Below are 15,045 nucleotides of genomic sequence, written 5' to 3'. Positions count from 1 at the left end.
GGGGGAGGAGGAAGTGGCTCCGAGAGCTTCCGCGTTGAGCTCGTCCAAACAAACTTTCAGTCATGCCAACAGCGGGAGCTTTCGTCCTGCTGGTTGTCCTCTGCGTGACTTTAGGAGAAGATGTCAGGTTAAAATACAAAGCGGCAACGAAACCAGTGCGACTGTTCACCGAGGAGGAGCTGAGGAGGTACGACGGCACCGAGGTGAGCCCAAGGATATGAGTTATAAACCCGAAAATCACAGTTGTCTGAGTGTGCTGCTGCTGTGCAGTGGTCATAAAGATTCATTCACCCTTTCTGTTATTTCCTTTCGTTTTAGGAAGGTCAGCCTATTTACATGGCAGTGAAAGGTGTGGTGTTTGATGTCACTAAAGGAAAAGGTAATAAAACCCTTTTTTCAGTATAGTTAAAAGTGGTGCTTGGATCTTAAATTACACAGCAGGCTGTTATTGAAAACAACAACAATATTAATAAATCCTCACAAATTCTTCTGAAACTTTTTCTGATCCCATGCCAGTTGTCTGTCTTTTTATGTATTGTTGCCTCCATTGCAGTGCCTGAAATTGTCCTCCCTTTTTTTAATATCCATTGTTTTCAGAGTTTTATGGAAAAAATGCTCCGTATAACGCCCTGGTTGGAAAGGACTCCACTCGAGCTGTGGCCAAGATGTCCCTGGACCCAGCAGACCTGACGTCAGACACCGTGAGTTCAGCCCAGAACCCACCTGAGCTCCCTGCTCCACCGTATCCCGCCCACTTTATTGTCTGTCTTGATTTGCCAGGGTGGAGAATACTGATATTTGAGACCTCTTTTGTTGTACATTTTCCAGCTGCTTAACTACACTGAAACGCTACAACTTGGTTTCCAGGAAGTAATAAACCTTCACAAAATAGTCCAGATTAATGAAGTTAAATGGGGAAGTGCTTTTCCAGTCAGGGTGTGTTTTTTTTCCCAACACAACACATACCTACCCCCACCTCCAGAAGAAAAGAAGAAAAAAAATCGAAGCATCTCGTTGTCTTTCTGCCATTTTGAATGGTTTATAGGTGGAAACTATGGTCACCGGTGAGTTCAGCATTACTGTCAACATGCATCCTCCACTGATCCATTGGACTGGTGAAAATGAAGGAATATAAAGATCCAGGATTGTAAACAGCTTGTGTCCCTCTGTTTCATCAGAGGGTTTTTCAGCTGCAGGATTTATAAAGATAAACTGGCCTTCTTTATACAAAAACAAGGCCATGATTGTCCAAATGCAACTCAGAGAATAGATTATTGAAAGGAACAAGTCAGGGATGGATACAGAAGGATTTCCAAGGCCCTAAACATTCCCAGGAGTTCTGTTAAATCCATCATCAGGAGATGGAAAGAATATGGGACGTGTAAATCTACCACGAGCAGGCCGTCCTCACTGACTGAGTGACCGTGAAGAAGGAGAACAGAGAGACCACTGAGACACCTGGGAGATCTCTGAAGGAGGTCCAAGAGAAAGCCACTGTTGAAGAAAACTCCGATCTAGACAAACTCTAGTCAAGATTTAAAAAGAGTTTTTCTTCTGCAGAAAACCCATATCTAATCTTGGTATTACTCTGTGGAAAATTGATTTCACTGTGACATTGAAAAGGTTTTTTTTTTTTTGCCAATTTATGTTGACCTCGATTGATTTATGACAGCAATAAAAGCATAAAACATCCAGTGGGGTTAATGCTTTTATAGGCACTGTACTCAATCTAGAGTATTTTGTGTAGCTTTATTGCTTATAATTAAATTAAAAAGCCCTGTAAAAGGTTTCAAGTAAACAAAATGGAAATATTCCAAACCGGAGTGTGTGTGTGTGTGTGTAGTAATTATAGAAATGTGACAATATCAACTGACTAAATTAGTTTTAATCTGTTAACTTTGAAATGGTGACTGCAAATGTTTTGGTGTTTTCAGTCACTATTTTATCCTCGCTCCATATGTTTAAATACGATTATTTTATTGTAAAAAAAATCAATCAAACGGTACAAACAACAGCTTTCCTCTTGTCTTCCAGATGTTGCCATAAAAAGGACGATTTATGAGTCTTTGCTTCCTCAGACACAAACTAAACACAAAAGCTGTTGTCAACAACAATTTGGCAGGCTTTGCTCGTAGTTCAGACATTTTGGATTTGGATTTGTCAAAAAATAATAATAATAATGACAAACATCACATCAGTGCCCTGCATGTGGCTGAAAGCAGAACTTTGTTTCCAGGCACATATTTTCAGTTTTGTGTTTCTCTGTGGATGTAAAAAACATTTATTTGTTTGTGAAATCAGTGTTGTCTTTATTTTAGCACAGAATGTTGTTATCAGTACTAATAGTAATAACCTTTGTTACGTTTCGCCTCTGCACGTGTAAAAATGCTTCAGCCAGAAAACCTCTGACCCCTTTAAAGAATGACGAATGAAAAGCACTAATCCGAAGTTCTGTTTCTCACCTTCGTGTCCACAGGCGGGCCTCACAGAGGAGCAGCTGAAGTCTTTAAACAATATATTTGAAGGCACCTACAAAGCCAAGTATCCCATCGTGGGTTACACCGCAGCGCGGATCCTCAACCGAGACGGTAGCCCCAACGAAGACTTTAAACCAGAAGACCAGCCTCACTTTCAGATCAAAGATGAGTTCTAGCTCTGGTCTTTGCTTTTTTTTTTTTTTTTTTTCCAACCTGTGACTGACCAGAATCATGACCCTAGAGGCGGAGAAAACTCAACATTTTGGGGTTGACCCTGTGTGAGCTGGGAGAGTTGTTTCACATCATGGTGTCTCTCACGCCGCAGAGGTCCAGCTCGTCTGTTTCTGTGCTTGAATCCTTGCGTTTTTACTTCACGCCTCTGTAAGCCTTCCGACAGCTGCCCTTCACTTCGAGCCGTTATTTTACTAAGTGAAGCCCGATCACCCAAGTAAAGCGACATCAGGTAAAATACAGTTTTGAACCAGCAAACATAAATCTGTACTCGTTTGATTGTGGTGTTTTTCTACTTTCTGTGCTGCAGGTGCTGAATTGGTGCTCTTTTGGTTCAGTTTGAAATATCTTTTTATTTAAATTTTTTTAGCTCTGTAAGGCATGGAACAACACCTGTTTCATGACCTAGTTAAAATACAGAACTTTTTCTTATCTATTTAACATTAATTCTTCCTCTGTCAGTATTTTGTTTGTTTCTATAACGTAAAATAAAATTGGGATTTTCTTTCTCTTCCCATCGCTTCGTTTGAGTTTTGTCACAAAACCAAGCTTCTGCTGCGCCATCCTGAGACTTGGGTCAGTGTGATCAGCCTCTGGAGCTTTACAGCTTCGTGTTTTCTGACCAAAGGTCACAGCTGTTCAGGTGATTGTCTTAGGGCGGAGCTGGGTGCTTCGCCTCGCAGGCGGCCCGCGCTGGAGGTAAATCTGTTCATTCGGTGTGATACGACAAACTTTGTTTCCCTCCCTCCGTTACTGCGATCGATCTGGTTCTGTTGGATCGGTTAAAGACGCGCTTCGATTCTGCAGCAGCTCGAGCCAAAAAAAGACGGTAAGGAGTGTGTGCGTTTGTTCAAAATTTTCAAAGCTGCAATAAATAAGGCTTATTTTATTTTTTAGATATCCACTCTTTAAATTTTTTTTAAATAGTTAAATTATTGAGGTCAAGTATATGGCACGAAGCACTTTTATGTTTTATTTACATATATTGGGCTTGTGGCTCCTCACATGCAAACCACAATGAAGAAGGGTGTGAGCGCCTGGGTTAGAGCTACTTTTAGAGCTCAATTGACATTTGTTTAACTACAACTATATTCAGAATGTGCACATTAACTTCAGGGTTTCTAACTATGCAGAAGATGTTACATCTAAAGTCTGAAGCACAGAAAAACTATAGACCTACCATCTGAAATGCTAAAATCTGCTCTGTCACAGTTTACTTTTAATTAGCTGTCACTGTACAGAGCGCAAATGCTTCTAATGTCTTTCTCTATTTAAACACAAAAATAAAGTGTATTTTTGTCAATGAACCATCTACATTAAAAGGGTAATAGTAATAAGATGAAAAGGTCAGCAATACCAATAAGAACCTACACTGCAGAAATCCGTTCTAAAGCAGGGTGAACGCTTAATTTTTAACGGGCTGAGATCACACAAAGCGAAGCAAGCTGCAGCTGCAGAGTTTTGGTTAAAAAATAAATAAAAATCTGTGTTTAAAAATGCAGACCCACTACCTGACTTTAGAGAAAGATAAGAGCTTGTTTGGGAGGATTTAGATTAAACAAGAAGGTGAAAATACAGAATAAGACCATAAAAACAACCTTCCATCAAAGCAGTGGAAATGTTTACAAACCATTACGGCTCAGATTTACAGTCATTTAGTAAAACTAGTTGTGCTGTATGGACTTTAGTCTGAAGCAAATTAAACAGAAACCCGTAAAAAACATTATTGATTGTTAATTAATGTAGGCTTTGACAGAATAAAACTGATATGGGCTTGTTGGTAGGAAGTGAAGTACGGCATCCTTTCATAAAAAACAACAATATCACAAAATAAATAAGAAACTGGAGCTCTTTCTGCACAATGAAGCTGAAAATTGATCAGAGAGCTCCAGCTTCTTCTTTATTTTGTAAGATTAGTTGAGGCACCTGATCCAGGCATTCATCCTTGTTTCTTTTTTTTAAATAATACTATTTTGGGCCCTTTAAACCTCGTCTCACACCTCATAAAAGCCCATTGGAAAGTCTCGCCCTGCTCACGTGTTGACTGAAATCTAATGACATAATGAAAAATTATACTTTAGGAATAATTCACCCCACAGCTCCTCGTTGAAGATATTTTCTAACAAACCCTTCTGCTGCTTCTTCAAGTTTTTAGCTGAGTGATATTTTAATTGTAATGCAGTCAGTTGGCGAAACGTTTTTCACTAATAAAAAAACTGCATTTGATTAATTGAAAGTAAAACACCAAAACAAAAGAACCTGTCAATGTGTGATGATCGTGTGTGGCTTTTTTTTTTTTCCTGTCTCCACGATGGACGCATATCTGGACTTTTCCATCCCGAGCAAAGACAAAGGGAAGCAACTCTTGGAGCAGGTTTAATGGGTTTATTGCCCATTTCGATCCTTTTTATACAAACCTTTCTCTTTTTTTACCCAAATAAATAAAGATAATATTTACAGCAACTATCATAAAGCCAACAACAAAGCCAATAAAATGTGAAACATCACAAATAAGAAGGCATAGAGATGATCCGCCACTAGCATTTCCACTCATACGTTGACAAAGTGTTTATATTGAAATTAGTTTGAATTTGGTTAGAAAGAAAAGCTCTTTTAGTGTTTTGTTTAATGGTAGTTCACGTTCCCTTTTGGTATTCTCTATTTTCTGCTGTGTAAAACCTATATTTTGTCATTAACATCTTCGTCTGCAGTAGTTTAGTATAACTCTAGTGGGTTCAGACTTGATTACGTACAGCTGTGGACCGAAGGGGCACCACACATGGGCAGTGAAATGTCAGTCAATAACCCCTGATGCTTTTCCCTTCTCTAACTCAAGTTTTAAATAACACATTTCACCCCGTGGAATTATTTTAGAGGCCGTTGACCTATTTCTCTTGACTCTACAAAAACGGACTCGCTATCCTGATGCTCCGCTACGTCTGTCTGCTCTCAGCTGGTAAATGTGTGTGATCATCACTTTGTCTTTTCAGGCTGGCCCCAACTCGACTGAACTCAGGAACATTTGTTTCTCCTCAGAGAAAGTTATGGTCAGGCACACAGACAAGAAAATCCCCGTAAGTATCTCCTGAGTCTAATATTCTTTATTGCTAATGTTTTGTAATTGTGTGTTAACATTTTACTAAAATGTATAATTGTGTCGTGTGTTTCTTTTTACGCTCTTCTCAGGATTTTGCAGTCTACGCTTCACAAAACGAGAGCAATCCTGAAGCTGTGCCAGGGCAACCGTGACCTGACCTGACCTGAGCGAAGGCCTTTTTTTGTATATGTGTGCATCATATGAAGCTCGCATGTCCATGTTAGGCATTAGCAAATACTTTTTTTTTTTTAATTCTTCTGTGTGTTGTATGTTCTATTACAAGTTTATTAGGCCAGAAGAAAAAAAAAAATCACTGGAGTCTTAGTTATGTGTCTCACGAGTCTTGTTTTGTCTGAAATAAAACAACATGCAGTGGTGTGAAGTGTGAAAACCTGCTCATAATAAGTAACAAACCCTTGTCAGATCCTGCGCCATCCTAGACTTTGGTTTTAAGGACTGTAACATGTAAATTAAAATGTTAGTAATAAATTTTGGTCTTATCTCAGTTTATCATTCCAGCTGTAGTTTCATGTGAAATCCTGTCATCAAACACATCACCTGGTAGGAGACAAACTCTGAACTGAGTCCTGCTTTTATTATTTTTAAACCTAACCATTCTGCAGACTTTATGCTATTTTAGCCTGTCATACATTCGGCTTATTCAGGAGATGGGTGCTATTTCGTTTTTTGTAACTTTTACACTTTTTTTCAAAGTGTTCAACTTTATTGACAAATATCTTCTCATAGAAATCTCTTCAGTTCTTTCAGAAACGTTGCTCTTCTAATTCTACTTCAGCATACTTGTTCTGTTTTTGTCCGTGTTTTGCTGCTTTTAGTTAGAATTTTGTTACTTTTAGCTTTTGGCTACCCTTTTTCTACATTTAACTTGAGGATAGCATTTTGCTACCTTTAGCTTTTAGCTAGCGTTCTGCCTCTTTTAGCTTCAGCAGTTCAGTTTCAGCTTCTTCTGTAAAGTCATTCGGCGCTTACCATTCACACTGCATTTTTACAGAAAATGCAATTTCCCTAGTTTTTCAACTATGGAAATTCAACTATTCAACTCAGTTAATATTTTTACATTTTTTTGGGTGGGTGCAGTTTAGTTTCCCTCTTCGAGTTTGCCTCCTTTCACCACAAAACAAGCTTCGGCTGTTCCATCATTAGTTTTTTTCTTCTTTTATTATTTTATTTTTTTACAACATCCTATGACTCATGACTCCTCCACACAGGCAACATAAATGGCACATCCAGGCCCATATAGCGTTGTGCTCCCTGATCAAAGGTCACAGCAGCTCAGGTGCTGAGACAGGTGATTGTCTTTGGGTGGAGCTGTGCGTCCTGCTCTGGTGGAGGTAAATCTGTCACTCCGGTGTGATAGTCACCGAGTCTGCCCTCCCACGTCAGTGGGAGCTATCTGCCAGTGAGTTCAAAGGGCACAATCCCTGCCCTTGAGCCTGCCAGCGAGAGCCGAGCGCCAGTCTTTATCAGGCGCAGGTCCTGCTGGGAGTCGGCCACTGCAGCGTCGGTCAGCCTGGGAAACATTCTCCTTCGCAGCTCTGTCCCCACACCACAGCCAAGATGCCCAAGACGGTAGGGTTCCTGTTGTTTTTCTAATTTAAAATAAGAACTCTGTTGTTACGTTACTACTTCCTGGTTTGAATGGGTTCAGAAACTCACCTGTTTACTGTGTAATTTATGATGACAGAATTATAGTTCAGGACCACTGATCATAAGAAAAAAATGAGGGCCAGTTATTTATAACCAAACAGATTCAATCCTGTATTAAACAATCTATTTTTTTAGGGCATGTAAGTCTTTAAAAGAAGCAGTGATCCTTCTTGGCATTTACTCATTAACCAAATGTAGAGTTTGACCCACACTGCACACATTCCTGAGAGGAAATTACTGGAAAAGTGTTTCTTCATGGCTACAACTAGACCAGCTATCATGCTTGGTCCTGCAGATAATTATATTTATCGCGGTAATCCCTTTAGTGACTATAGACCGCTTGTTAATGTCAAGACTAAATTTCACCACAACTCGTGACTCATTTATTCTGCTACTTTGATTTTCTGAGCCTGCCATCACTAATCGATCGAACTGAAACAAAGGACTCTTCTGTGCACTTTTTAAGGTCCTAAATCTCTCCGGTTGAAGTTTCTCTGCATCTGTCCTGAAGGAAACTGATAAGAAAGTTCGGCCTGTGCTCATATAAGAAAAAGGCCCCACTATAAAGACAGTGAGCTGATGTTTACCCAAGTATGACTGATTTATAAAACCTTGAGACACAGCTGGGAGTCAGCGATGGCCAGCATTGCTTGTGTTGACCTGGAAAAGGCTCAAAGCTTGTATTTTGAGCAGTTAGGTAACAAAAAATGTCCAACAAATCAGCAGAAACACAGTTCTATAGTGGCGACAATCACACTGGATGACTGTGGCAGCTCAAAATGAGAAAAGCATCACATTGTGTAGAAGTTATCTCAAACAAAACCTGGTGATTTGTTCGATAAATGGATGTTCTATTTGTTGCTGCCCACGTTTTAGTAGGTTTATCTTTATGACACCCAGGGTGTGCTCTGGTACAACTTCATAAAAGAGTTCTGTAACGACTGCAAGCTCAATCCGGCCTACAGGCAAGAGTCGGGCTGCATGTTTGGAGTGTGTTTGTTGAGCCAAATGAAACGTAATAAGAGTTTGTCGACTGACATTTAAAAAAGAAGCAAGTTTTCTCGCTCTGAAAAAGGCTTATCTGAGTGCTCGTGTCAATTCACAAGCATCAACCGTTTTTATCTGCTTATGTGCAACCTTGTGGTTCCTGGGATGAGTAGTCTAAAGTCTAATGAGATAGTGAGCAATTATGGTTTATGAATAATCCATTTCCCAAATCCACATTAAGGTCACTTTTCCAACAAATCACTCCAAAAATCTCTGTTTTCTTGCTGTCGGACTTTAGCGATCATGGAATATTTTTGATTCTGGGAAGAAAACTGAGCAAACGATTTAAATGTATGCATTTTCCTTTTCCTTTTTTTACCTCAGGTCAACGTTCGCGTCACCACGATGGACGCAGAGCTGGAGTTTTCCTTCCATCCCAACACCAAAGGAAGCCAACTCTTTGATCAGGTCTGCATGTCACAGTTTACAAAGCACGTTTAAACCAGGGGCTTTCGATGCGCACATAAAAATCTTCCATTATGAGTAATAAAAGTACTTTTTTTAACAACTGCATTATTTGCTGCTGAGTATTAAGGGTTATCGTCCGCAATAATGTTTGTTAGTCTGTAGCGTTAGCAAAATATCTTGTGAACCACTGGTCAAATTTGGCTGCCACAGCCATTTTACCATAGAAAACACAAAGATGTCTAGTATTCAGTCAAAGTTACAGATATTGCACTAAAATTGGGTGTGATAGTAGCTGAGAGTCATCCCTAACAAATACTTTGACTGCTAATAAATCAAACAAGGTTTTTGTTCAAGAATTCAGTATATAAGGCAACGGGCAATGTGCGTTCGTTTTGGAAGTAAAACATTTTTATTACCTTTAGTTTTTGCTGATTTCCCTCGTGTCTGTTTAGCTACAAGTGAAACCTTTTTATGATCCTGTTATTAAAAGCAAAGGAATCTATTTTATAAGGAAACCTCTCTTTCTGTGTGTGTCTTCAGGTTGCCAAAACCATCGGTCTGCGTGAGGTTTGGTATTTCGGGCTGCAGTTTGTCGACATCAGAGGAGCCATCACATGGCTGCAGCCTGACAAAAAGGTTGAGTTTGTGTTGTTTTGCGAAATGTAGTTGCTGTGATGTCGAGCTGTGATGTTTTTGAACTTTATGCAATTAACGGTGGTGTTAAAGTCATAGCGTAATGGTGTTTATAAAGGCGTCTTCTTAAAAACCGATTAAATGGCACAATGATTTGACTAAGACTTCCTGCCATCTGACTGGAAAGAAGCTTAAAAATCTCAAAAATAGCACCTTATCTAAAAAAATTAGAAGCATACATAATGGATCACCTTCATCACCTGCAGATTAGACTGCTGTAATGCCATTCTGACAGAGTGTCCAAAATACCCCTTCAAAATCCTACAGCTTGTTCAGACCGCTGCAGTATGAGTTCTCACAGGTTCTTCTAAGAGAGACCATATTTCTCCAGTTTTAGCCTCTATGTATTGGTGTTCTAAGACCAGCAGAATACAATACAAAACCCTCCTCATTACATATAAAGCACTGAATTGCTCCAGCATATTTAAAGCAACTAATTGTCTCTTACAGCCCAACTAGAACAGTTTGCTCCCAGCATGCAGGTCTCAAAGTTGATGAGCTTTTAGTTTTCAGGCTCCCTTCCTCTGGAATCAGAACGACACACCACCACTCTCTCTCCCTTAAAAACAAAGCTAAAAACTCATTATTTGTAATTATTCATTTCCACTGTTTTATTGAATAGCCTGTGTTACTTATTTTTCAATGTTTTATCATGTAATCTTACACACTGATTTTAAATAGTAGCTTTTATTTACTTTTTATTGCTTTTAATTGTATTGCTTCTATGTTTAGTTATTATCAGGGTTCCAGGACTTTTAGACTTTTAACAAACAAACTAAAGAGAAATTTACCACACAGCATCCTGCTCCACTCTGATTAATAAAATTCCAAAAAACTTTTTTATTGAAAATTATTCTGATAAACAGCTTATTAAAACTTTGAGCGTAAAACAAAAAAACTCAACACACAAAAAAAGTGTAGCTATGTCTTCAAAATATTCCCAAGGATGGCTTTTTAATTATCTTTAATCAGCCAGCAGCTGAGCAAACCTTTTTTCTTTATTTATCCCAAAATGTTGAAGTAACAACTTGTGTAGGGTCACATTAGTTCAGTAGGAGGGCCTACATCTTGGCTCAGTACGGATTATGTTCAGACTACCAAATATATGTGGATAAAAGGGGTCCAGACCACCTCTAAAGGTGGTTTGAGTGAAAATGTTTTCAATGCACATTGAGGCCTTTCAGACCTATATTTAATACTATCTGAATGCAATCCAGTAGCTAAAGAGAGATTTTAGTGCCTGAGATAACTTTTGTTGTAAACTGGAGCCATACAAATAATCTGAAGTTTTCACCACTTTTCACCACAATCCACTGTTAATTTGTCTTAGATAAGTCAGTCTCACTGTGTTCCTCTTGTCATTTTAAGCTTTAATCTGCACTTTTATCATACAGGTGTTGTCTCAGGACGTAAAGAAAGACACTCCCCTGCAGTTCAAGCTCAGGGTCAAGTTTTACCCTGAGGACGTGGACGAGGAGCTGATCCAGGACATCACCAGGCGGCTCTTCTTCCTGCAGGTGAAGGAGGACATTCTGTCTGACGAGGTCTACTGTCCTCCAGAGGCCGCCGTGCTGCTGGCCTCCTACGCCGTCCAGGCAAAGTTTGGAGAGTACGACAAGTCGGCGCACGGTCCGCGTTACCTCACCTCTGAGCGTCTGCTCCCCAAAAGGTGAGCTGAGCTGCATATCCCTCTGCACAGATCACCTGTCAAACAGTCAGTTTCAAAACTGAAACCAAAATGGAAAAGCTGTGTGTGAAAAACTAAGTGCACCCTTGCTGCTAACAGGGGACTTAAAAGGAAAAGTAGCAGCCAGGTGCTGCTGGTCAAATATATTGATGAACTGATTATTATCAGTGTGATTACCTCAATAAAAGCAGGAGTTTTGTCACTTTTCTGCTCTGGAGCATACAGGTGTGTGTGTTAACACACTGCCAAGGAGGAAAGACATCAGCAATGACCTTAGAGAAGTAGCTGTTGCTGCCCATCAATATGGAAAGGGTTAAAGGTCAGTTCCAAACTATTTGGTGTCCATCATTCAAGAGGGAGAAAGATTATTAACAAGTGGGAAAAAAATAAGATAGTTGCAAATCTTCCGAGGAGTAGACGTCCCAACAAGCTCACCCCAAGGTCAGACTGTGCAATGCTCAGAGAAAAAACAAAAGCTCAGTTTCAGACTCTACAGGCCTCAGTTAGCAGGTTAAAGGTTAAAGTTCATGACAGAAAAGTTAGAAAAACATTGAACAAGTATGGCTTGTTTTGGCAGCACAACTTAGGTTTGTAAAGTTTCATCTGAATGAACCACAAGACCTCTGGAACAATGTCCTTTGGACACCTGAGACCAAAGTAGAGATGTTTACCCATAATCCACAGGGCCATGTTTGGAGAAAATCAAATACAGCGCATCAGCACAAACACCTCATATCAACTTGCAAGCATGGTGGTGGAGGGGTGATGATTTGGGCTTGTTTTGCAGCCACAGGACCTTGGCACCTTGCAGGCCATCTGTCTGACAGCTGAAGCCTAGCCCAAACTCGTGATGAAGCAGAACAATGATCCCAAACCCAACAGCTAATCTACAACAGAACGGCTACAAAAGAAAAGTATTGAGATACTGCAGCAGTCCAGTCAAATACCAGACCTCAGCCTGATTGAAATGCTGTGGTGGCACCTTAAGAGAGCTGTGGAGAAACAAATATCTGCAAATCTCAATGAAATGAAGCAACGTTGGAAAGAAGAGGGGACCAAATTTCCTCCACAACTATGTGAGACAATGATCAAGTAAAAAGAAAACAAACATTTTTAAGTTATTGCTGCTAAAGGTGGTTCTACAAGCTACTGGACAGTGGGGTGGTCACACAGCTTTTCCATTTTGGCTTAAAAATAATCTGAGTATGTTGTGTTTTTGTTCACTTGAGGTTAAATTTAAATATTTTTAGATCCTGTTTAGGACCAGATCATAAAACTGATACATAAAACACTAGAACTGAAAAAGGTAGGACTTTCCTTTTCCCATGAATGCATATTGACCCTGTTAAAATGTATATTGTTGTTACATTTTAGATAAAGAAGTGCATTTTTATGAATAAATACTGTTTGTAGGCCTATATTGTTTTTATACTGTTGCTGCATGTTAAGTTGGCTTAATATTAAACTCACCGTACAACAAGTAATGTTACTAGGTCTAAAAGAAACTATATACAAAAACCTTCATAAACTCAAACCTCCACCAAAGCCATTGCTTCAATAAAAAAATGTGCAATCTAGATCTTGATCTGGATCACCATCCAAATTTAATCAATTGGTGTTTTTTTGTGTGTGTTTGACAACTCCAACATTTCCTGAAAGCTCATCCAAATCTGTTGACTAGTTTTTACATGATCTTACTAACAGACATAAACAAAAATAAATAAAAAGATAGCCTCCTTGGCGGCGGTGACAACGGGGTCACCTGCTGGAGCATAGCTACGGTTTTAAAAAAAGGAGTCACCTGTGACCTTGACCTTTGACCCCCCCCCCCATGACCTTGAAATCCCTAGGCATCATTCTTGACCCATGAGGTGTCCAGCTGTGCAGCTTGACATTCCTACATTACACTGTCTCAGAGCACTAGGTTAGCTGTGACCTTGACCTTTGACCGGATCAGCACCAAAATTTAACCGCTTGTTCCTTTTAGCATGTTTGACATTTTCTGAAAACATCATGAAAATCCATTCATAACTTTTTGATTAATTTTGCACACTGACAGATGCTACCGAAAGCATAAAACGTAAAAAGCAGAAACTCGTTCCTTTTCCTCAAGAGGCTGAGCACACACAAAAATCTACACTCCTTATATATAATCAGCCTTCTATCCGTGTTACTTTGTAGACACTACAAAAATCTGTTTCTTAAATTATAACATTCCATTTTAAGAAGTAGAAGAATCAAACCGAGTTCATCCAGCGAAATATCTCCACGATCTACAAATATAGAGTCACATTTGACAAGTTAAATATAATCTGAAAGAAACGTGTGGTGGTGCAGCATGTGTTTAATTTAGCTCTGCATATACACGCAGACTGTTCAGGTTTTCAGCAGGGGAGGGGATGCTTCCTGACAGCTCGTCTCTCCTTTCAGAGTTCTGGATCAACACAAGCTGTCAAAGGAGCAGTGGGAGGAGAGGATCCAGGTCTGGCACGAGGAGCACAGATCCATGCTGAAGTAAGTGAGGGCTGACTGACACGCTGATGGGCGTTCACAGCGTCACTGTGGAGCGACGTATCAAGCATCAAATAGTCCGTTACTTATAAATAAAAGAGATTATCTTCAATAAATTTGATACACTCTGTTACAATTAAAGGTCACAGACTAATACAGTTCTACAAAATCCAAATCTTCTTTTGTTGTTTTCCTGTAACAGGATTAGTGCAGTTTCCTATTTTTACTGTTTGCAGAGATGAGCGGCTATATATTTTCATCTGTTGTTCTTCATTTATAGATCTTTAATGATGATAAGCAATTGTATCTTAAAATTCAGTTTGGTATAAAACATGTTGAACGTTAATAAATGTTAACATATTGATGGAGGAAAGTCCTGTTAAGAGGTTAGTCCACTTTTAAAATGAACGTCATCATTCCAATGACCTTCGGTGCTAATTTGATCAGGGAAGAGGCCATGATTGAATACCTGAAGATCGCTCAAGACCTCGAGATGTTTGGCGTCAACTATTTCGAGATCAAGAACAAGAAGGGCACAGACCTGTGGCTGGGAGTCGACACTCTGGGGATCAACATCTACGCAAAAGAGGACAGGTGAGACATTTAGTTTACCTAAGTTTTAGTGTTTGTTGGATAAATGTCCCCAAACAATCCTGTTGGGGTGTGTGTGTGTGTGTGTGTGTGTGTGTGTGTGTGTGTGTCAGTTTGCTAATATTCTCTGGGGTCAGTCATCTAAAAGGCTGTACTGTGTTACTAACACAGAGTTCCTACGCAGTCTTGTAAAGTGTGGGATTTGGTTTTAGTATTTTTCAGGTCTGGATAAGTTTGGGGAAAAGAGAAAGGAATTGAGAAACATGAGGGTTTCCAGGCTTTTTTCCCTATTGCATTTTCTAAGACATTATACTCAATTTATTTTTAAAAAATACTCAAACAAGCAAACCGTGATTCACTTTTTTGTATATAAAAGATGGTTTTAGTCATCATGATGGTCACATTTGGTTATTCATTGATTCTAAGGTTTTGGTCAAATTATTGTTCCACTTCAAAATTTGGCCATTTGGCGTCTTTTACTAAGTCTGTCTGGTTCTCTGGAAACAAAATTCTGCATACTTCAGTCCATCCATCCATCCATCCATTCTCTTCCGCTTATCCGGGGTCGGGTCGCAGGGGCAGCAGCCTAAGCAGGGAGACCCAGACTTCCCTCTCCCCCGCCACTTGGGCCAGCT

At 39.6% G+C, this 15,045-nt stretch overlaps 2 protein-coding genes across 3 annotated transcripts in view; both read left to right on the top strand.

The window, feature by feature from the left end:
* Window positions 1-3,222, top strand: nenf (neudesin neurotrophic factor). 2 transcript variants are annotated; one of them, XR_003038960.2, is made up of 5 exons: window positions 1-203; window positions 319-379; window positions 598-701; window positions 2,477-2,940; window positions 3,019-3,222. XR_003038960.2 is itself a non-coding variant. In XM_017413124.3 (4 exons), exons 1-4 carry the CDS (start codon window positions 63-65, stop codon window positions 2,651-2,653), a joined length of 483 nt encoding a protein of 160 aa, XP_017268613.1. In that variant the 5' UTR covers window positions 1-62; the 3' UTR covers window positions 2,654-3,222. The 2 variants fall into 2 exon arrangements, 1 of the variants encoding a protein (XP_017268613.1); XM_017413124.3 differs by having other exon boundaries at window positions 2,477-3,222.
* Window positions 3,223-7,231: 4,009 nt separating this feature from the next.
* Window positions 7,232-15,045, top strand: part of ezra (ezrin a) — a 17,765-nt gene continuing 9,951 nt past the window's right edge. The window contains exons 1-6 of the mRNA XM_017418293.3: window positions 7,232-7,395; window positions 8,845-8,928; window positions 9,469-9,564; window positions 11,016-11,290; window positions 13,739-13,822; window positions 14,267-14,413. Coding sequence (XP_017273782.1) covers window positions 7,384-7,395; window positions 8,845-8,928; window positions 9,469-9,564; window positions 11,016-11,290; window positions 13,739-13,822; window positions 14,267-14,413 — 698 coding nt within the window. The 5' untranslated portion in view covers window positions 7,232-7,383. The remainder of the gene's footprint in view (window positions 7,396-8,844; window positions 8,929-9,468; window positions 9,565-11,015; window positions 11,291-13,738; window positions 13,823-14,266; window positions 14,414-15,045) is intronic.

The sequence above is a fragment of the Kryptolebias marmoratus genome, linkage group LG10 (assembly GCF_001649575.2).
Source record: "Kryptolebias marmoratus isolate JLee-2015 linkage group LG10, ASM164957v2, whole genome shotgun sequence".
In the NCBI taxonomy this organism is placed as follows: domain Eukaryota; kingdom Metazoa; phylum Chordata; class Actinopteri; order Cyprinodontiformes; family Rivulidae; genus Kryptolebias; species Kryptolebias marmoratus.
Note: the sequence above shows the minus strand (reverse complement) of the source record. Positions and strands in the feature narration are given on the sequence as shown.